The sequence below is a fragment of the Ruditapes philippinarum genome, unplaced genomic scaffold (genome assembly GCF_026571515.1).
Source record: "Ruditapes philippinarum isolate M1 unplaced genomic scaffold, ASM2657151v2 ctg916_1_1_1_1, whole genome shotgun sequence".
Lineage (NCBI taxonomy): Eukaryota > Metazoa > Mollusca > Bivalvia > Venerida > Veneridae > Ruditapes > Ruditapes philippinarum.
The window spans coordinates 72059-95768 of NW_026860290.1; the positions used below are offsets into that span (position 1 = coordinate 72059).

At 33.4% G+C, this 23710-nt stretch overlaps 2 protein-coding genes and 1 long non-coding RNA gene across 3 annotated transcripts in view; all 3 read right to left on the minus strand.

Annotated features, from left to right (window-relative positions):
* The window catches only part of LOC132759551 (sushi, von Willebrand factor type A, EGF and pentraxin domain-containing protein 1-like), a 75527-nt gene extending 71619 nt beyond the window's left edge, over positions 1 to 3908 (minus strand). Inside the window, exons 1-6 of the mRNA XM_060751341.1 lie at positions 3707 to 3908; positions 2892 to 3074; positions 2424 to 2699; positions 1559 to 1735; positions 1030 to 1191; positions 343 to 572 (exon numbers count right to left, since the gene is read on the minus strand). Of these exons, the coding sequence (XP_060607324.1) occupies positions 343 to 572; positions 1030 to 1191; positions 1559 to 1735; positions 2424 to 2699; positions 2892 to 3074; positions 3707 to 3908 (1230 nt within the window). The remainder of the gene's footprint in view (positions 1 to 342; positions 573 to 1029; positions 1192 to 1558; positions 1736 to 2423; positions 2700 to 2891; positions 3075 to 3706) is intronic.
* A 2730-nt stretch (positions 3909 to 6638) lies between these two features.
* LOC132759546 (uncharacterized) lies at positions 6639 to 8667 on the minus strand. The gene is made up of 3 exons (XR_009629731.1): positions 8584 to 8667; positions 7367 to 7538; positions 6639 to 6776 (listed from the first exon to the last, which is right to left on the minus strand). It is a non-coding gene; the product is annotated as an uncharacterized LOC132759546 (long non-coding RNA).
* Positions 8668 to 18309: 9642 nt separating this feature from the next.
* Positions 18310 to 18744, minus strand: LOC132759552 (uncharacterized). The gene has a single exon (XM_060751342.1). It carries the CDS (start codon positions 18742 to 18744, stop codon positions 18310 to 18312), a length of 435 nt encoding a protein of 144 aa, XP_060607325.1.
* Positions 18745 to 23710: the final 4966 nt, after the last annotated feature.

Consider the following 23710-nt stretch of genomic DNA (forward strand, 5'->3'; position numbering starts at 1 on the left):
GATTGTCACAAAAGTAGTAAAATGTAAACAAAGTGGCATTTTGATTTCAAAACAAAATTATCAGTTACCGTCTAAAGAGCTTAGTGTACAAAAATGAAAAACAAGCAACAAATGACCTAGTTATTCGGCAAATAAGTTAATTTTTTTTTTTGGAAAGTGTAGCAATTTATCCAAGAGATAATTAATAAATTTTTGAGTAAAATTGATATTTTTTGTGCGGATTAATCGGGCTTTAAACAAAGCAAGAAATGTTGAACTACTGTACCAGATTGAGATTTTATCTTTACAATTATTATTATCATCAATTAACACATAAATCACTTTTATTTCATAAAAACTTACATGGTGAAATTTCACAAAACGAACCACTGTATCCAGTAGCACAACTGCACGTGTAATTGGTAGTTCCACTATTACACGTTGCACCATTTTCACATGCATTGCCATTACATTTATCCGGTGGTGTCGTACAATTAGTCCAGACCAACCGCCATCACAAGTGCAGATAAAGCTGTCTTGGACACTGGTACAGTTATGTCCGTTACATGGTGAAGACACGCAATCCTCAAATACTAGAGGGGGAAAAGGAAACGATCTTTGCCATAATGAAGGTTAGAAATAAAAGAAATGCAACGAACATTTATATTCTATTGAAAACCCCAGTACTGTGCCTTTCCATAACTGCGGCTTTCCATAATTTGCTGGTACATTTGGGTAATTCTAAACAAGTTTATCTTAAATACATCGCATGTGGTATATAATGTAGTATTATATAGTATTAGTATATAGACTATGAAATATCTGGTATATCGACTTTGTAGTACATTGTCTGTTGATGTCTAGTAACCTCCATAGTGATTACATTGTATATAGTATCTAGTATATTGATTATATAGAATTTATTATATTAACTATATAGAATCTGTCTAACAATGTGCCGAAGACAGGAGATCGTGTAAAATGTAGACATAAAAACAGACTAAACTGGTATGATAAATATAAAAAAATATCAATGGCTGAAATTCTTACTTTTGCAATCATCAGCAGAGCTACTGTTTGTTGACGCAGTTGTTTTACCGGAAGGACATTGTTTACATGTCGTCTGTCCATACTCATCTTGATAGTAACCAAGGGGACACGTGTTACATATCTCAACCGTACTTGCAGAATATGTTTCTGGACTACATAGTTCTGACAGAAAATAGAATCAAGTTGTTATTGATAACTAAGAAACAAAAAAAGGACATTAACTTCGTAAAAGTTTATGTAACATTTAATTATTATATTGCATTTTGTGTAAATATCAATCATTGAAAACTGTTATGACGAGAAAAGCGGCAGTTATACAAAAATGAATTAAATATAAGAGATGCTCTTTATTACTGGCAACAATGGTCACGACCACTTCCGGTATGATATCGAGTACATCCAAAGACAGACGGAAAGGGTCGAAAAGTTGAGCTTGCCGTGGTACTACCAATAAATGCGTTATTTATTGTCAAAACACTAAATGTAAAGCATATTTTAAACTTTAATGTATTATACGGTAAATATTCACTGACACAATCAGACTCGGACTTGGACCCAGATACCTGTGTTGTGTACCCGTTAGGACATGATGAACACGTGCTTCCACTTTTGACGTCCTTATACACGCCGGCAGGGCACTGATCACATAGGTTGCTTGTTTGGTTAAGAAAGTACCCAACCGGACATGGCTCTGAAAAATAATTTGCTTATGTTCGAAATTTCGATTTTATAAAAAAGAAACCAAAGAAAATTCTACAATAAAAAATGGAGTTAATGCTAAAATCTACAACTCTGTACAATGCATAAAAGTAACAAATTAAAACCAAATGTACTTTTTACAACCGACATGTAATTGATGATGCCGCTTTAAATTATCATAGCTTTCTCATTGTTTACCTTTTTTTATTTCTTCTGACCAGGTAATTAAGACACTCTATACGTTGATTTTTAAAATCCGAGTCATTAAGCTCTTTGAAAAGTCATTCTATAATTTTCAGTTTCATAAAAAGAATAACAATTTAAAAACAAGCCCAAAAAGAGGGACAAGGGACGCTTTTCTTCTTTGCATCTACTTTTATACGTTGACCATTTTTCAAAGCGTTCATCACAATATTACGACTTAAGCCTACTTCAAATCAACGCCTGGAGAGCTATTTATAACGCGCCAGAAACGTTCGTTTCTAAAAATAGAAAATCTGGAAATGTGTTTTCGCTTTACATGTAGAGAGCTGACCGGCAGATCAGAGTTACCTTCGGGTTTTCAGTTTGTTTATGTACATTATTGACGGCAAATTTCATTTGCCACCATAATTACTTTGATTTGACAATTATATGAAACGAATTATCTCAAAATATCATATTTAACATGTAGAAAAAATGACGACAGCTTTAACTGTCATTAGACATTCTTATTGGGCAGAAAACCTGAAGCTGGATAAAACATTCTTGAGATTCGCTACCATCTTCATCAACTGCCTTATATTTTACTATTTCTGTTCCCACTTCAAGAACTGTCCCAATTATTTGGCCAAAAGTGTGTACAATGGAAGGATTGTCGTCTGTGGCGTCAGACGCTGTAGGAAGATGCCAGGTAACTGATGTTGTTGTCACACCTCGGTCGGCGTATAAAATCTGAGGAGTTACGCACGAAATAGTCGGCGGCGAATCATCTAAGTTAAATGGTAAACAACATATTTATGAATTAAGAAAAATGTAAAAATGAATTCAATGACTAATGTCAATCACAGTATCTGTATTATAAAAGTTTATTTCCAATGTATAGTAAGTAAAGTACACTCATATAAACGTAAAGAAAGCAAATTTCAGTGAGATTTTATCCTACTTTACTGACTAAACCTTACCAACGCATGATGTAGCTCCAACGTTTGACCATGTACGGTCTGCCCGGCATTGCATAAAGTAAGCTCCTTTCAAGGTGTACCCTACGTCACATTTCATTGAACATACCGACAAGTAGCCGTAGGCTGGATCCGAACACTGTGCCGTTGTATGAACAGGGTAATTCGGCTCACTGCAGGAGATTTCTAAGTAGATCACAATATTAAAGGCCCATTATTCGCCAAGAATGTTTTCATTTTTTCTTTTCTCAAACGCTTCTTAACATTGGTGTCCCATTATATTTTCAAAAACAAATGACTCACGCTTCCGTGAGCAGAAGGTGTGAGGATAAAATGGCCAATTACCTGAACCATCGCTTCCGTTGCTTTTTGGCGATGGGTACAGTTATAAAGAATAAGTATTTTGTATGGAAGTCGGAATACTATTTTTTCCAGTTTGCTACATTTACGACAAATTCTTCACATTTTTATCAACTTTCTTTAGGTGATTAGTATCTAACATGCTCTGAGACCATTTTTGAATGAGAAGGAAAAATATATTCGTTTCTGAGGCATAATGTGCCTTTTAAATACTTTAGACAGTCAATGCGTTTGATTCTACATGATAATTCATCTGAAAAAATGAGTCCTTTTACTAAAATTCAATCAACTATTTCCGGTTCGCTATTGAGGTATATCATGTTTATGATATCTATATTTACAGTCCGTCATGACTCTACCGATTCCTCAAAGTTTTTTTTTCTTTACTTTTATTTTGTTGTTTTCTATTTTGAAATAGCAACTTATGCTTTAAAATATTAAGCAAGAATTAAACTTACTTTCACAAGTTGGAACAGCTGACCATGATGGCGATGCTGCATTTTGACACGTGACTGTACTACTTCCGGTCAGTTGGTACCCAGTATTGCAGGTATAGTGACATAAACTTCCGAGAATATTCTTGTTGTCGCAAATTTGGGCGCCATTTGGAGGCCACGACAGGGAGTTACAAGTCAATTCTTGCAGAAAAGAAATATGCATAGTTATTTGTTGTTCATTTAACTCTTCAGCTGTGTTCTATTCGTTCTGTCATAATTATAACATTTATCATTCAAGAATGTACAGGGTACATAACCGAACTGCACGCATGATAAAACTGCATTATGGTCATATATAATCGTGCGTCATCTTTCCACAAAATACTCATTTAGAATTTTACTGGTAACCATGTGTCTTTTTCTGGAGCAGACTTTGGGTATTTATTCATTTGACTACTTATTGTTTTAATTTGCTTAAGTTTAAATCATATTCCTACAAATTTAATTCATCTGTGAGTAAATCAAAGTTCTTCACTTAAATATTTATTTATTCTTTTTTACTATGTTTATTGTAATATTCTAAAGCCAATGCCAGTACTTCATCTTAATACGTTTAATTTAATTTTAGATACCAATATTTTGTTTTTGTTTTAAACATGTGCTATTTCTACTTATTTAAAAGAAAGTGTGTTTTCTCGAACTTGTTTCTTACAGATGTATTTGTGCAACTCTTATTCCCATTCAATTCACACTGAAAATAAATTTGTATGTAGAGGCTATAAGAATTGTTATCATAAAGATGTATCCATATTCTAACTTTATGAAATTATTAACATTAAACAACCTTAAGCGAAAGAAAACGGACTCATTTCAATAAGAAGAACAGCGAAACAAATAAAAAAACTAGAAACCATGTGATTAATATTTATAGCACACCACAGTAATGTAAGCCACAGCTTCGAATGGCCAGGGAGGATTTCTTGGATATAGTGAATATTCTGGATTTAACCTTTTACCCCATGAGCATATTGTGAAAAAAGGCCGTTTTCATTGAAAAGCCTCCTGTTGCAAGTTCAAACTGCTATGAAACTATGAAAAATGCTTCAATACTGAAGAAACTTGGCAAAAATGTTGACTGGACCATAGCCTCTGTAACAGCATGCTCAATCGTTATCATGGCAACGGGGGACGTCTAAATATTGCAAAAAATCACTTTTTTGCATTGTTTGTTTTTCTTTTTCATCAAAACTGATTTCAAAGTGCTTCTCAATAAATTAAGATAGAGTAAAAGGCTTTTCAGCGTCGGTTACTAGTTACCCTGAGATCGACCTGAGGCCATTTTTAGCCCGTCACATGTCCAAAATTTTCTTGACGATGAGGGTGACTACCCGTCAAAAACGTCACAAAAAAGCCCTCAAAACACGTCTATATAATGGAAAAGGTTAAATGACTGATTGTGTTTAAAGTGCATTTTCAGCATGAAATTTGTTTTTGTGACATCAAATAATATGATCACTGGCGAATTCGAAAACATGGCCAGAAATCCCATGCTGTTGATTATAAATATCAAGGCCGCCTTTTTTGTAAATATTGCTATTAAACAGCATGCACGGTAAAAACAAGTCATGTGAAAGGGGGTGGTACAGACTTTTAGCAGTGGTGAAAAATCTACAAGGTTGAGCACCAGTTTCTTTGTGATATTTTGCATGCATTAGGAGTTCCTAAAGCAGAGACGGTGTTCGTTTAGCCTGTATATTTGCAGGTATCTTTTGCCAGAGGGACAAAATGTGTTGTTTTGGGTCTTGGGCCATGGTAGATTTTTGGCTTCAACGGAATGAATTTCAACTTTTTTGACCGCCTGCCTATTTCAGATGGGATGATTTCTTTGTAGATTTGCAATCTTATGTCATATATGTTCTCAACAAAATGTGTTTTCTTTCTCCAGGTTGTGTAGTTTAATATCATAATTATTAGACGTATTGTATTGCTTGTAGGACATTGACGGCAGGAGCTTGAAAGTCATATTCCACGTAAACACGTGGAAAGTCAAAACAATTGATCCTTACATTCTGCAGTATCAAAATACAAATGTTTAACGGTCAATTAAACAGTAGGAATTAAACTTGTTTAAATCAATTTAAATTTATGTGATTATAGATAAGAATTTAATGAATACGAATATAAATTAGATAACTAGAAATTGAAAGATAAACAGCGAATAAATATCCAAATTCTGCTCCATATCTTTTTAAAGTGAATTGATCTATAATGGAAGTTATGTTATACAATAAAATGATTAAGTTGTCAGTATTTAGTATTAGACACAACTACAAACCATGTAAAGGGTTATATTTTGATGTTGTTGACAAGTGTGAGATGATCAGATATTATATATATATTTTATAGCAGATAATTAAATGTTACTTAGAACTTTGTCAACATTATCTCTTTCAAGTTATATTTTATAATATATCCAAATGATACATTTCTATTGTTTTTATCGATTTTTGAAATACTTCTGGAAAACAAAATATGTCCATGGTAGACCAATTTACTTTAAATTTCCATAATTTAGCTATAAAACATTAGACAGACACATCACACATTCAATGTCAGACTTAATAATTGTCTGAAACAATAAATTAAAAGCTATAACAATCCATTACATAAAATTATCAAAATGTGGTAATAAAATTTACATTAAAGGAAGCAATCTAAATAATAAATTGTATTATTCTGAAACGTCCTGGAATAAGGGTTCAGATTATAGAAAGTGAACTTAAAGCAACCATTAAGTAACATATTTGAAATTAAATATAAATACTTTAAGATGCATAAATACAATAATGTCATTTTGCCATGAGTATTCGCGACTGTCGACTAAGCATACAAAAAAATCCAATAGAGAATTTAAAAAAGAACAACAATGGTCTTTCACAGTATACAGTACCTACCAGTGACAGTAAAGGAAAAATAACAATGTCCAGTAAGGCCGTCCGAATCGGTAGCTTTATAAGTAATATAGTGCGTCTTTCCATAAGTAGCTCCATCAAACCGACCTCCATTTCTACCACCACCAACTTGTGTAACACTAGAATTGATATATTTTACGAACAAGTTATTGCGGATGTTAAACTTCATATTTAATACGTTGTATTAAAGTTTGGAGACATTTCTATTGAAAATTTGTTAAATGTGTTACATCGTATACGAATAATTGCAAAGTGCGGTAACTGGAGTGCACCGCACTGTTTGTCAAGGATAAACGTAAAGTATGCTCGTTGATTGGCTACATTTTTGCTAGAGTTTATCTATTGTGATGGCAGGGAAAGGGATAATGACATAGTTATAAGCAGCTGCTTGTTTATTGCTTACATTTTTTCTTGGGGTGCATAGTGTGACGCTAGGGAAAGTGTTATATTTTTGCCTATGATACAAAAGAGAAATTACATAAAAACACTCGGCAATCTAATTATTAGGGCGCTCAGCTGTGCCCTCGTACAAATCATATATAATCGCGTCCCGATGCTCGTTCTATTACTTATTCTTTACCGCGCAACTATCGTTCTACTGAATCTTATTTCTTTGTAATAATTGGTCAATTACAATTATTTTGGTTTGACATTAAGCTTCAACATTTAAAGGGAATTAGATAATGAGATCCTAAGCAAAGGATATTACCTTGGTGTGCCTCCGTTTCTATCCGAGGCTCTTGGCACGGTCCAGCTGACAACAACGCTGTCCTCTGCGGAACCAATGTTGTAATTACTTTGGATATCGTTTGATGTACATGGTACTGGGAATGTAGGCGGATACTTGGTTATTGTCCTCACCCTATTTCGTCTCCTTCTACCTATTGTTTAACAAAACAAACGACAAAAAATGATAGAAGTGTCCACGTCACGACACGAGCCAGTACATAATACCAGAGACATAGATAACAGAGATAAGCAGCTCCTATATACTCCATTGAAATATCACTCATGCCTATAAAAAAAAGTGGAAAATAAGGCATTTGTAGCAAATAAAACTTAACGGATATACATATGATCCTTTAATATTATATACCATTTGAAAGGTAAATCTTTCATCTATGGCTGCATGTTAAAATAATGGTAACTTTCCATGCCTTTCACTTAGAAAAACATGGCAGAACATACCCACTGAGCCAGTTTTTTGTCAAATGAATAGTTTTGTAACAAAAAATATTATGTAGTTGTCTTTAAAAAATGATATACAACATTGATTTAAATGGGAACTGTAAATATTTTTACCTGCAGCCATAGACAAATGCATAAGCTTTCAGAAAATGTATTATTTTACTGATTTTGATATCTGGTTAATAATTTTTACTTGCTACAAGTTTTAAGTTTAGTAGGCACGCGTGATATTTTAACTGGCTAGGAAGTAGCCTATCTCTGTTATCTATGTCTCTGATAATACTTTAATTCTTTTATTAATTGTTTAATTAATAACACACTAAAATATTAAGCATTTTTAATATAATAACCCTGTAGTTTTGAAGGCGCCAGCTGAGTGACAATCACCAAAGACTGGGTAATTTGACAAGTAACACAAACTTTTATTTCATACATTATGACACAGAAACACTTGCACGTCGTTTGAGCATAGAATTGCCAACAATGCCAATTATTGTGTTTTTAAAAAAGTGAATATTTTTGCATCATTTATATCCTCATAAGGGAATTTCAAATTAAAAGACCCCGTTCTTTAGGGCTTACAAACCTATAAGCAATTTACCAGACGTTGTTAATACGAATAGTTTAATTACTTTTAAAAAAAAGTTCATAAAAATGGTATAACAATGTGGTAAATTATAAAGGTCATAATTAAATAAAATAAATAGCTATAAAAAACTCTTACGAATAATTACTTACAGAAAAACCAGCAAGCAAATATCGGGCGAACCCAAAAGAACCGCTTTCTTCTGTTTAATATTGCTATGGAAATATATGGGGAAAAAATAGAATTACACTTTTTCAAGATTCAAACACATTTAAACCTGAAGAAGAATCATATTTGAAGAAAAAAATACTATTACAGTCATTAAATTGTCAAAAGCTATTCCATTACGTAAATATATATGTAATATATATTTCTTATAAAAAAATAAACTTTAGTGTTTAGCAAAGGGTTGGCATTATCCATAAGACTGTGCAGAAAAAGATATTGTTGTCACTAAATTCTCGGTATCTTTTTAATCATTCAAAAAAACATTTCATACCTTGGCTCTCTTGGTGTTACGCACACGTTTAATAAGGTGATGAAAGGAACATTATTGTTATGCTTGTAAGCTGCTATATCTTTAGTATAAGAAAATGGTGTAAGATTTTAAAGTTATTTCATAGCGACAGAGTTATCGGTTCCCGACCAATGACCGTGTTCGCAAGTATACACTTTTCCGCTGTGCACACTCCCTGATGATTAACAGTGTTATCAGCTTCACCTTCTTCCGAACAGTAATCTATGCTTACCAAAGTCATAGGAAAGAAAGGGTTTTAGATTTTGTTTTTAGTTTTAATATTTTATTATTTAATGAGCCGTCTGTGATATTTATGTCTGACAAACTTCCGAAATATTATATTACAATTGTGTCATCAGTTTTATATAAAATGCTAAAGTGTTTGTTTTATGTATACATGTATGTGTGTTTTAACCTGAATAAATATCTATCTATCTATCTAAATTATCAATTCCGTCGATGAAACATTTCTCTGTACTTAATTTTGAATCAACGCCATGCAGAATAATAAAATATCGTCGTTTTTGTTTAAATCAAAGACATATAATAAACATACTCTGTTTAAATCTATTTTTTACACCTTTATTTTATTTAAGAATCTAAGGTCCATACGGACACCCAACAACTTTTTACAACTTATTTAGATGAACTTCTTTGTTTAAATTGGATGTATAAAAATTAAAAAAGTAGTTATCAAAGTTCTTAGTTCTTATTTTCTTGCAAGAGATTTTTTTTCAAAACTTCATAACTTAATGAATTGGAATTTCGTTTGTTAACATAAAATGTTATCTACAAATCACAATCTTTTTTTCAAAGGCGTATTAACTATGAATTAGCTGAGAGAATCATCAACCAGAAAAACATCAATTCAATCCTAGAACTTTAAATCTTTTATATCTAAATTACAGATAATTCATAATTTGTATAACTGATGTAACACGAAAACGTCTCACTATAACAAAACATAGGTGGTTAAACTGACATTTTAGCAAATACAGAAACAAAATGGCAAGTTACTGTGTATGGTTTATTTTCTCAACCCAGTGAAGAAGGGTTCGAGCACTAATATAGCGACAAAATGTATCTGTAATTAAACCATCATCAAGTCTTGTACAACCCATGAAATCGACCTAGCGGATAGTTTGCCACAAGCTTTAAGGTTTCGTCCCAATCGAATGAAAACGAATATGTTTAAACTTATGCGGAATATATATGTTATTGAAATAGTACAATTAGACTTTCGAACAGGAAAATAAAGGGAATACCGAACAAATCTCCTTTTTGTAATTTTAAACTTTTTGTTTAAAGCTACAAAAAAATTGAAAGAAAGAAAGAATTTCTTAACTTACATATATAATTCATCGGCCTGACAAGTGATGCTGTTACATCTAGATATATAGGTATATATGGTAAAATAAGGCTAATTTAGGCCAATAATGGTCGGGCCATGTAGCCCAAAAACTTACTAATTGATCATATAGGGATGACGGGACTGGAAATAGTTTTTCCGAAATCACGTTCCATCTAATCGATCGTGAATAAAGACCCGAAAATGAAAAAAATAAAACATATTGCAACTCATTTCACTCAGATCGGGCTAAAATAGCACACACAAAAAAAAAACAAGTTTAACTTTATTATTTCAGCATAATATGTCTTATTTCTTATTATATTTTGCAAATCGTTATATAATCGTAATATTTTTTTAGACTTTTGGATCTCACTGGAGTTCCATTTAGTCCACGAATTTAGTGCATGATTTAGTATTGTGTATAGAAGTCAAATGCTGCAGTTTTTTTACTTGCATACTTTTATAACAAATTATTTCACATTTAATTCTTTTCGGATGACATTGTTCCCAAACCAAAATTAAACAAGTACGTATAAAACACATTTTTCCTCTCTGAAGAAGTAAAAAAATATTTACCCATTTCAGAGAGGATTCGTGTGCCTTTAAAAGAAACAAAAGCGCATCTTTGAATGTTGTAAGTTTAAATATATCCTTACCATTAAATTACTATTTTTGCTTGTGATATAAAGATGCCAATTAATAAATTGGTAATAAAAAGAAAATACTTACGGTGTTTTGTGTTGAAAGGCCAACACCAAATCCCAGGAGAAGAAAAATTTGGAAGATATTCTCCATATTTTTTCAACGCGACATTACTTCACAAAGTACTATTTTGCTTTAACAGTCGCGCAGTTAGGTTAATTTTACTTCCAGGTTGAGTCAGTTAGTATTATAAATAATGTGAAGCAAAATACTATATAAGACTTGAACGTTGATAATATCTGATTAAAAACCGTTCAATTATGCAAATAAGAGTCGATGATTTGTCGCAAGACAAAAGAAAACTCATCCAAGAGAATAATACTTGATTTATTAATAGCGCTTACTTTTTTTTCTTTTTTTTTTATTTCATATCTTTTTTCATTTGCATTTTTTTCTGATACCAGGAATCATTCTGTGTGAAATAAATATTCAATTTTTCTTCTTCTTTCTTTTTAACTCCTTTTTCATGTATTTGTTTTCAGGGATTTTTTTCTGACACATGGAATGTAAATTTGTACAATTAATATTCACGGCAGGAGACTTTTAAACGTCGCAAAATTAGACTTTTTGCTCTTTTAGACGTTTAAGAATTGCATGTGTATAATAGAATTAAAACAGTCCACTTTCTAGTGTGTGTCATGCTTATCTTGAATTGTAAAGATTTAAAAAAATAATCCACTATTTTTTTTTATAAATGACGAGTAAGTCATAAGTCATATCATTATTTAAATCAGCCAAATCTTTTCAGTCGATTCTGGGTAAATAAAAGAAATTTGTACAGATTATTAACAGTAGTCAATCAAAATTGATCACGTACTTTTATGTCAATACAAGATCGAAGTAGAAAGTCGAACATTTTAATGGATTTTGTCAAATTGAAATGATTCTGCTTTTTTCATCCAGTCCGTTCTAATTAATTATAAAATATTTGATATAATGGCCGCGTTCCGTGCTGAAATCACGTGTCATCCTCGTGCGCAGCTAACACAACATAAAAGAATATTAAACTTATAAATTTGTTCAGTCCTTATATGCAGCGGACAAAATCCTACTTTTGGACTGAAATGTGACTTGCGAGTATTTCTTTTTGCGGCTATTATTCATTGCTTACACTACATGCCACAATAAAACGATGAAGTCTAAAGCCTTAGATTTTAGCAAGAAACATCTAAAAGACTTGCAGTGACTTCTCATAGCAGCCAGTGACTTTCCATAGTAACCATTGTCCTCCATAGCAACCAATAACTTTCCATAGAAGCCATAAAATACCATAGCAACCAGTAACTTTACATAGCAACTACTGACTTCAATAGCAACCAGTGACTATCCATAATATCCAAAGCAACCAGTGATTTCCCATAGCAACCATTGAATTTCATAGCAATCACTAACTTTCTATAACAATATTTGTCTTCTTTAACAATCAGTTACTGTCCATAGCTACTAGTGACTTTCTCCAGCAAGCATTGACTTTCAATAGCAACCATATACTTCCATAGCAACCAGTGATTTTCTACAACAACCATTGGCTTCTATAGCAAACAGTGACTTCCAATAGTAATGAGTGACTTTCAAAGCAACTTTTGACTTTCAATAGCAACTGATGACTACCAAAGCAAACAAATGCTTTCTATACCAAATATTGACTTCCATAGCAACCCGTGGCTTAATAGCAGCCATTGACTTTCCATAGCAAACAGTAAATTTCCATAGCAACCAGTGACTTCTATAAAAGCAAACATTAACTTTCCATAGCAACGAATGAATCTACCATTGAAGTTCATAACAGGCACTGACTTCCAAGGAAACCATTGAGTTTTTATAGCAATCAGTGACTGCTGTACTAACTATTGTTTTTCCTTAGCAATAGCAACCAGTTTCGTTACAGTTTACAATATATCATGTTCCTTTTCATTAAGAGTATTCATATTTAGGTGAGCGAAATTAGAGCCATCGTGTCTCTCTTCTTTATTTTATGAATTTGTGAAGACCTTTTTCCTTAATAGTTAATAGTTTTGATTTTTCCTTCTTTATCTTTGTAAACGACTTTTAATAATAAAGATCAGTTACACTGTTTAAAGCTTACGAGTGAGCTGAATACATTGATTGCAACACCATATGCAGCTTGAACCGTATAAAGCTCTTACCGTTAGCTGTATACGTCAAGATGCTGCATGTTACCGTATGAAGCTCATTCTTTGAAGATTACCAAGATGGGGATTGTCATTGCGTTTTTGTTCAGGTTACAACCACGACTGCGTCTACGAATATTACTACGACTTGAACGACTACAAGTCTTCTATCACGATCTACGACTTTAATGACTATGAGTACAGTAACGACTACGACGACGGCTGTCTCCAGTACAACTTCTTTGAATACGAGTACGACTACACTGACGACTACGGCCATTACTACGATATGGAATAATACAAATACGACTACAACCATGAATATAACAAGGTGTTTAACCACAAATGTTAATTTTACTTACACAGTTAAGACCTCTAAATTAACTGCGACTTCTAGAACAGAACTGAGGCTACAAAAATAACTAAGACTACGACTTCAAAGACTATGCTGTAACAACGGCCACGTCTTGGATCACAGCTACGATTAACACGTCTTCAATGACCATAAATAGTTATCTTAGACTATGAGGAGCTCGGTCACGCATACAACTTTAAAGACTTTGTCCACAACTGTCCACAACTGTCAACAACTGCGGCAAGGACAACAAAATACCACGACTACACATTTAAAGACTGTGCCGACAAAATAGGTCATGATTTCGACCATGACTACAACTATTATGGCAGGTCGTTATTGCGTTATTTTCGACGACGCCGACGGCGACCATAAGTATTTTAGACGTCTAAGATTACTAATACACATTACAGGCCGAATGTCATACCACGGCAGTCGCGTCCACATTTTTCCTGGATAACTAACCATGATTTATCTACTGAATAACAAACTACTAACCACACATGAATTCTGAATAATTGGTGAGAGTAGAAATTAAAATTAAACTCATTCTTCAAAAATAAGAAATTTTTTCTCACAGAGAAATAACGCCTCGCATAAGGATCGAACTATCGACCTCTAGATACCTAATTAGATTTTCTCTCTATACAGCCAAGGGAGCGAGCAGTTGTTAACTATATCCTCATCCTAATCAAGCCCAATTAAAATTTTAAAAAAGCTAAAGCGATTTTATCTTGTTTCGTTTACTCAAAACTATTCGATTTTATCTTGTTTCGTTTACTCATAACTATTCGATTTTATATTGTTTTGTTTACTCATTACTATTCGATTTTATATTGTTTTGTTTACTCATTACTATTAAGCAAACATGATATCTTTTTCACTCACGAAAAAAATCTCATCGATGTAAAATAAAAAGGTAAATTAAGTATTCGCTCAACCAACAGCAAACAGTCTTCGTATTGCTTTTATCTTTTTCACGCAGAACACCTCTAGTTTCAAGACCAGCTTGTTTTGTTATCTACAATTCATGTATAAATCTTTTAACAGTTACAAATTTGTTAATAATTAGAATAATTTGTTTCTATAACTTTTTCATTTTTCCAATTAACTTTACAGACTTCTTACAGGTCATGGTGAAATAATGTAATACATAAATAGGTAATGATATAGGTTTTAATTGATGGACTATTTTGACTGAGGCATTGATTAATGGACTTTTTTCAAAATAGAAATACTTTGCATTCAGTTTCCCAGCCTTTGGAATGCAGGTGATCTTTCAGTTAACAACTAGTTGTTTTATAAGATTTAGGTACAGCAAGCAGCGGGCTATTTGACTATCATTATTGAAATCATTTAAGTTGAATTTTTTTTCTTAAAGTTTACGGTTTGCAAATAAAAACCAACAGAACACGCAATCTGAAGTATCGTTTTTTCACTTTTTTGTTCTTCATTCATTATTTTTTATTTTATTTTCTAACAATGCCCACATGTGTTATGTGTTACTAGTCAGACACTACATTATCTATAAACGCACAAAAACAAATGACTATAAATATCTTTCTAAAGGATGGATACATGCATTTAGAGCCTTATGTTTACGTCAATTATGTACATGCATTTACTTTTATATTTTTCAATTATCTTCGTCAACATCAGGCCTGCTGTTTTTATTTTCTTTTCTCGATATTCTTTATCTTTTTTTCATTTCCTTAAGGTTTCCTAATTATTCATCGCCTGTCTGACTAGCTAGCTGGACTGCTGACGGAAAGGCTGGCGAACAGACGGACGGGCGGGCTGACCGACCGACACTGAAAACATTATGTTGTCACTTTGAATTTAGTCAACCTAATAATTGAATCAGTAAGTTTTCTGAGTTAGCGGATAGTTTTATAACTATAACGTTATCCCCAGCCCCTAATTTGTTTTCTAATGTAAACAAATAGTTTATGCATCAACTTAAGTCGATGAATCCGCATGATTTATTATTGCTGGAGTTTTGTATTCGCATTCAATTTATGCTAAATAAGCGAAAAATGCACGAAATTGTTTACTAAACAAACATGATCGTTTTACAGTATAAGAGGACAAAATATCTCATTCAAAGATAGTTTTTATGTTATTGTAAGTTTACTATTTATTAAACCTGAATCAGCAAATTTGGCAACCGGTTGTCAAAAGAAGTTTTTTAATCGTTATTCTGTTATTAAAATAAGGTAGTAGGCTGCCAATTTGTAATATCGTAAAAGGAAGTGAAATATGAAATATTCTGAATGAAACTATTGAATGGTTTATTGAAAAATGATCAATACATCTATACAAGAGTTTATAAAGAAAAATTACTTGATATGGGTCTGTTTTTATTTACCAAATAAAATATCCTGCAGATTTCAGAGAACCTCAAAAAAGACTGAAAGATAATCGGGCCATGGTTTGATGACTTTTTATATGTAGGGTGGTTTCACATTGTTGTATATATTTATCAGATAGATCTTTGTAATACAAATAGAATTTTTCTTTCAACATCTTATGAAAGAGGTTATATTTAATAATATAGAATATGTTTAAATGTCGGAGATTTAAAGATAATCATATAAGTTTTGATAATTGTTTAATTTCAAATTATGCCGATTTTTTCATATTATATTTAAACAGTTCCTTAAACTTGGTAAACGTCTGCCCGATCGAGTTCTGCACAACACACATTAAGCGAAATTCGAATGACATGCAGACAAAGTAGGAATGCAGGTTTGAAGGAAATATATCAATATTTACACATATATTTAAGCTAAAAGTAATCAATTATACCGATCAAAAAAGTAAAATATATTTTATTATATGTTTGATGATAATTATCACCATTTTCACATAGTTGCCCACTCCACCCTCCTGATAGACAGTCACACCGGAAGTCCACGAGGAGATTCACGCAGGTAGCGCCGTTTTGACACGGTGAACTGCTACAGTGGTTTGCATCTGAAAGATAAATGAAATTGTATTTCTTTGTGAAAAATAGCTAAATCTTATAGCAAAAAAGCCAAAAACCAACGAATACTGTTATATATGATTAATCAATTTTTTTTATCTGCAGCATTGAATTAATCATTTAGGCTGGTAATTTTTACATTTATCACTATTACTTCTATGAAAAATTATTATAAGAAGTTATCTAACATATACAACTTGGTAAAGTTCCGCTCCATGTGGTGTCATGTTGACATATTCTTTCGCCGGTGCCACCGGTCATGTTATGGTGGGTATTACAGGTGTACGTCGCTCTGCCGTCATAGTTTGTTGACATCACAGATAACGACCCGTCAGATATAGAACTAGGGGTACCACAGTTCACAACTGTAAAACAAAAAACCCCATCATACTGTTTGTTTCATAAAGTCAAAAATTCCGGCTGTTATTTTCCCCATCTATTTCTCATATTTTCGACATTTTAGAAAAGATAAACTTAATGCAAATGAGCTATTTATGGCAGGGAAAGTATACCCCAGTCTATTGTTAAACAGTTCTGTTTGGTGTTGGCTTAAACGAACATTATGTTTATATCATTGAATTTGTTGTATATTGCGAGTCATTTTAAGTACTAAATTAACTGTAACTAAACTAATGCCTAAGTCACACATTCAGGACTTGAAAGGACCATTCCCGATTAAAATGTGTTAAAAGTCTGATCAAGATCCTGTGATTCGTGACCGGAAATTCAAACTTTTATCAAAATTTGTAAAAATATTTATTTAATCACGACAACAATCAGATATTGTTCAGGAGGCGTCTCGATACAGCCGTTTCCAGCAGAATTCGTCTCGATTATCCCGTTCTCAATCCGATTCTGATCCGAGCTATCTCTATAATCTGCATAATTATTGCAGAACATGTGTAAGAGTTGAAATAATCTGTATTAAGATTACAGAAAAAATGTAACCTCTTATTATTGAACGTGATAACATATTGATCAGACATGAACATTGTTCAAGATAAAAAAATATATTGTGTTTTCTTGTTTATTAATGTCTGAAATTCTAATTTTTAAACTTTATTAAACCTATTAAATTTTAACTTTTTGCCAAACAAGTGGCCTTTAATTATAAAGTAGTCCAAACTAGGAGTTAACCCATTCATAAATAAAATAAATTCCAATAAACATTAAACAATATTTTATTTTGCTTCACAATAAGTAATGTCACAAGTTAAACTCCGCTGTTATATTTAAAAGCCAATGATACATATAAGATGTGACACATAATAGCATGGTGTTCTGTCATTTTATTATATGGTCTTCATTCACGGCGAGGGTTGACCATCCTCATCTGCCAAGGTACAGATACAGCGGCAGAGTTAAGACAATGTTTGAGATATTGTCTCTGCTTCTTGCCCAGTATTGTTGCACGGTTAGCACCCTGAACATTGACAACGTCAAGCATGTTTCGGATAATTGCGTACTCGACATCTTCACGATCAACCTAGTTGATGTTCATGTTTGGGTAGCGTATTCTCATTGTGGAGACAGTCACAAGCCTGTGCGATGTTTCTCACATTCTCAGGAGTGTGTTGCATGATTGACAAAAGTATTTGAAATCTCTGAGCCAAGATGCCAAACGCATTTTCCACAACTCTGCGTGCTCTTGGCAGCCTGTAGTTAATGATCCTTTCTTCTACTGTCATGTTACGGAAAGGGAAAGGCTTCATCATGTCAGTTCTCAGTTGAAAAGCAATGTCAGCAACAAAGAAGTATGGCATATTTCTGTCATCTCTAGGAAGTGGCTCAGGATCAGGAAAGCCAATGGTCATGTTTCAGCTTACATTCGTTGTTTATTTGTGCGTCTGAAGCTGCTCCATCTGGCCCAACATCAGCCAAATAAATTTATAGTCCGCATCTACGAGGGTCATCAGGACTATGGAGAAGAAGCCCTCGTAGTTATGGTAGGTAGATCCGGTATTTGGTGGGCACTTGCACGCAACGTGCTTTCCGTCCAATGCACCGCACACATGTGGGAAGTTCCATCTGCGGAGAAATTCATTTGCGATTTCTTTCCTCTCTGCAGCGTACTCATCAATGAAAGCTTGGCAGACTTCAGGGACAATCATTAACATGGTGTTACTGGGAATCCTGAAATCCCTCTTTATGCTGCTGTAACTGTCGCCGGATGCCAGATGCCTTATGTTACAGGCAAACTTCAGACCTGGATCAAGGGCTTGCCTCCACCAGGTATGTTGTTTGGTGATGCGGGATGTGATCCGAGCCATGACTTCATCTTATAGTTCCATGGACAGCCTCATGTATTTGATGGAAGCTTCTGGATCTTCTTCTCTCAGCTCCCTCATCAATGTGTCATACTGGTCGAGCTGCTCTCTTCTGTATATCCAGGGTTTGACCAAGTATCTTCTATTTCTACTGGGTCGCAGTGCCCTTCTGTTCAAATAATAATTGGAAAACAGAAAGTCTTCTTCTTCTTCTTCCATTTCCATGGGAGCAACCTGCTTTAGACGCAGCATTTATGGTGGACCGGTCATAGTACTGTCAATGAATGACACACACACACAAACACACGCTATATATAACTCTATATTTGAGCAGCTTAGCCGAATCTGAAATCCGCGCATCTGGAATCCTACAACTGTCGGAATATTCGGGATGATCGGGACACTGCCGGAACGCAATCCTATTACAGTCTGCTGTACCGCATTGCACACGCCTTTGTCTAGACTCAGTCGTATCGTGTTCTGTAATTGTCGTGACTCTGACGTGGGTATTATTGCCGAATTTCGTATTAATTACTGAACTCTTCCGGAACGGATTCGGCAAAGACGGTTCGCATTCGGCAAGATCTTGACGCAATCTGGACTCAATCGGCAAGAAACGACAATGCAAAATTTCTCCAGATCATGCCCGTTCCACAGGACACTGACCAGACAACACAGGACATTGTTACGATTTTGATCCGATACAGCAGAATCTGTCACGACATAGTCACGATTGTAATCCGACTAGACAAAGTCGGCTGAGTTTCCCGAATGTTACGGGACACACCTAACTGTCGGGAGTGCTTGGCCGACCTCTCCGGACAAGTCCTGATCCGTAGGACTCTGTTATGAACATATACAACTGCATTCAGACTATGATAGGACATTCCAGATCATTGAGGATAGTAATCCGATTTTTTTGCTTTTCGTGTCGTAGCGCTGTCTGATCTCAAACGGGAGCCGTAATCGGCACTGTATGAACGCCGCATAACTGTCAAAACGTTACAGGCACGTGCCCCATGAATGGTTTTATTTTTATTTCTAGAAAGTATTTTTTATTTTGGATGAAGTTCTATAGTGTTCAAAAAGATATCCATTGACCAAGTAGCTGAGCCATCTTTTTCTTCTGTTGCTTTTTGTTTGCAATAAGTACAATTATAGTGTTTAAGTATTTTGTATTGAAGCCAAATACTACTTTGTTTACATGTTGTACATTTGTGACAAATTATTTCACATTTAATGCTACTTCCTAAGTAACAAGCATGTAACTATCCTTTGCCTTTTCTAATGTAGTAAAATTCATCCGTCTGTGAAGCATAATGTGCCCTTAAAGAAGCAAACGATCTTTAAACTATTTCAGGACACCAAAAATTAAAAAAGATTTTGGGAAATAAATAATCAGAGCATCTCCAGGTTAAATGTGCTTTAAATTAACTCATAAATTAACTGGTTTATAACGAAATATATGACATCAAATAATCTATTTGTTGTTAGAGAATAATTTAAAGTATTATATTATACATGTTATGTGAAAAGCATAATAGAAACAAATAATAAATGTCTTACTATCAGTACAACATTTGCTCGTGTATCCGGCCTGACACATGCACGGTGACCAGGAATATCCGGAGGCCACACCTCCAATATAGCAAACATTGTTACAGTCCTGCCAGTTAGAACCTTCGTCATTTGATGCACAGTCGGTGAACTCATCACATCCGGGGTGTTCCTTCAGCCAGGCGGAGCGAGTACGAACCCTAAGTTAATAAAATGTTTTGTGGGTGTTATGTAATTTATCTATTATCACTTCTATTCAACTCATCATATTTTGTAATTATTCGTATTAGATGTTTGGGAGACAAATACAGGTTATTCAACATTGAACTGTACAAAACGGGAATATGAAAAACAATCAATCTTTTCAAATAAAACCCTATTTCATTTAATACAATAACGATAATTCGCATGTGCTGTTACGTACGACTTAAATTCATTTGTATTTTGCTAATTGTATCTAATCATTTATATTTTGTGTTAGTGTTACTTTTAATTTGCATTAGTGTTACATGTTGATTGTATTAGTGAAACTATTTATTTGTATTAGTGTAACTTTTTATTTGCGTTAGTGTAACCTTTTTATTTGTAAAAATGTAATTATTTATAAGTGTAATTTTTTTGTTAATATTAGTGTAACTATTTAATTGAATTACTGTAACTTTTGGTTCGTGTTTGTGTAACATTCTTTAAGTATAATATTTATCAGTGTAACTGATTATTTGAATAAGTTTACCTTTTTATTTGTATAACTGTAACTTATTATCCTTGTTAGTATAACATTTTTATTTGTATAAGTGTAACTTTTATAAGTTGTATATACACGTATTTACTGTTCTCTAACAATTTATGTCTGCCTATCCCGATTCTTTCATAATTTATAATACTTAAGTAAATTGTTACCTCCGTCCTAAACAATCACTGTTGCACTCACTCCAGGCTTCTCAGTCTGCCCAATATAACATTCACAGTCATCCCATGTGTCTGCAAGAACCGCCTCAGTGCCCCTTCCATAAAACAATAAAAGAGGCAGCGAGGTCAAGGTCAGTGCTATATAGCCAAACATTGGAAACGTTTGTTTGAACCTGAACAAACGATATATACATATTTATTAAAGATAAATATAACTATAGAATTGACGGTCAAATATGAGTAGTAGTAATATAAATGAAGAATGAAGCAGTGACACTTAGTTTAAACATATCTATGTTAGCTTGATTATGCAATACGTTCTTGCATGTTATATGAAATCGTTTCAAAACTAACCAGTACTTGTGATATATGGGTAGTATGTTTGTGACCTGAATAGGTCTCGAACCCACGATCCCTAGTTTAAGTCAGACATCTTACATTAAGGTAACTTTCCCCATTAAAACAATTAATGATACCCCGGGACAGTACAAATGCTATTTTGTACAGCTACGTGAAATAAACTTCTCTTTTATCTTACATTTTCTATACAATTGTTAACTTCATTATGTAGCCGCAAAAAATGGTCATCTCATTAATTTGTTAAATTTAAATCAGAGCTAAGTATATCTCTACATGCAACGAAAATTATCTTTTATTTTCATTGAATGGCTGGCTAAATCACGTTGGGGTTCGAATCATGTCAGGGGTGTTAACTTATCCATTTATGAAATGGACCGGATTAGATTGCTTTACCGAGTTATTTGCCCGAGTAAGAAAAGTGCAAATATAAACAGAAACCCGCCTGATAATGTTTAGCATTCTCAGAGAAAGGAAACAGACGGCACAATGCTTTCATCTGTTTTTTATCAGTGGTCAATAAAAGCCTATTTTTGCAATTTAATTATCTTAATTTTGTACGGAAGTCGATATAAGACATTCGGCATGACGTTCGATTTCTCTATGTCGAGATGAAATGTTGTGTTTGCAAACCAGATCCGGACAACATTCAAACTTCAATGAACGTTGAGCTGAGAGGTAAATTTTGCACGATATTTTGCTCAAAATTTAACACAACATGGAAATGGTTAACTGAGTGTCGAGCTGGCACCACATCCAGCACAACATGTTAAATTGAATTTCGAGCCAGAATGCGAACCTTGACGACATTCAACATATTTAAGATCCGGCTCAATATTTTCGAAATACATCACGGGTATTATATAAAGAATTATCGTATGTTATAACTTAGCTCTACCGTATGTTAATACTAATCTCTACCGTATGTTTTTACTAATCTCTACCGTATGTTATTACATGTACTATTCTCTACCGTATGTTATTACTAATCTCTGGTGTATGTAATTACATGTACTAATCTCTACCGTATGTTATTACTAATCTCTACCTTATGTTATTATTTATCCATACCGTATGTTATAAATGTCTCTACCTATGTTATTACTAATCTCTACCATATGTAATTACTAATATCTACCATATGTAATTACTAAAGTCTACCGTATGTTATTACTTATCTCTACCATATCTTGTTACTAATATATACCGTATGTTATTACTAATCTATACCTCTGTTATTACTAATCTTTCCTGTATGTTATTATTTATCTCTCGCGTATGTTACTACTAATCTCTACCGTATGTTATTACTACTCTTTACCGTATATTACTACAACTCTATTCCGTATGTTATTACTAATCTCTACCATATGTTATTACAAATATCTACCATATGTTATTACTCATCTCAACCGTATGTAATTACTAATATATTCCATATAGCATTATTAATTTCTACCGACTTCATTGTGTGTCGTTAAGTCGGAGTGTGCATAACAATTGTCAAAACGAAAACTAAAACATTTCAAGGAAATATATTATCTCCCGCATTTTCAATTTCTATTTTCTTTCGATACAAACTTTGGATCGAAAACTCGAAATTAGTTTTTGCTCTTTTTTTGTATCTAAAACACGTGCATAATTTCCAGTTTTGGGTAAATCTTAAGTCAGAAAGCCGATGGCGAAAACAGAATTCCGCATTACAAAACCAGTCAGATATGCAGGAAACATAAAAATTGCATTTGTAGAAAGATAATGGTTGATAACATAAGGTAGTGTTCCACGTAATCAACGACAAGTTAAGAATTACAAGTTGTTTTGTTATCAATAAATTTGGCATCGATTCTGCAGTAATGACATTATTTTGATACAATTTTTAACTTTGTAACGTGAATTTATTTAAAGGCTTCTTTCAGTGTCCGGCTTCACATCTCAGGTCGACATTCATTAAATTATGAATAACGTTCTACATGTTGTGTTAACTTTCGTGTAGGCTTCACAATTCAGTTCGACACTCTTTACATTAAGCATTTTTTTCCAACTGTCAAATGTTGTGCCAGATGTTGTGTCAGCTTCATATTTATTTATTTTCGAATGTTATGTTGGGTGTTGTGCTGAATGTCGTTCCGTCAACACATCTCAGCTC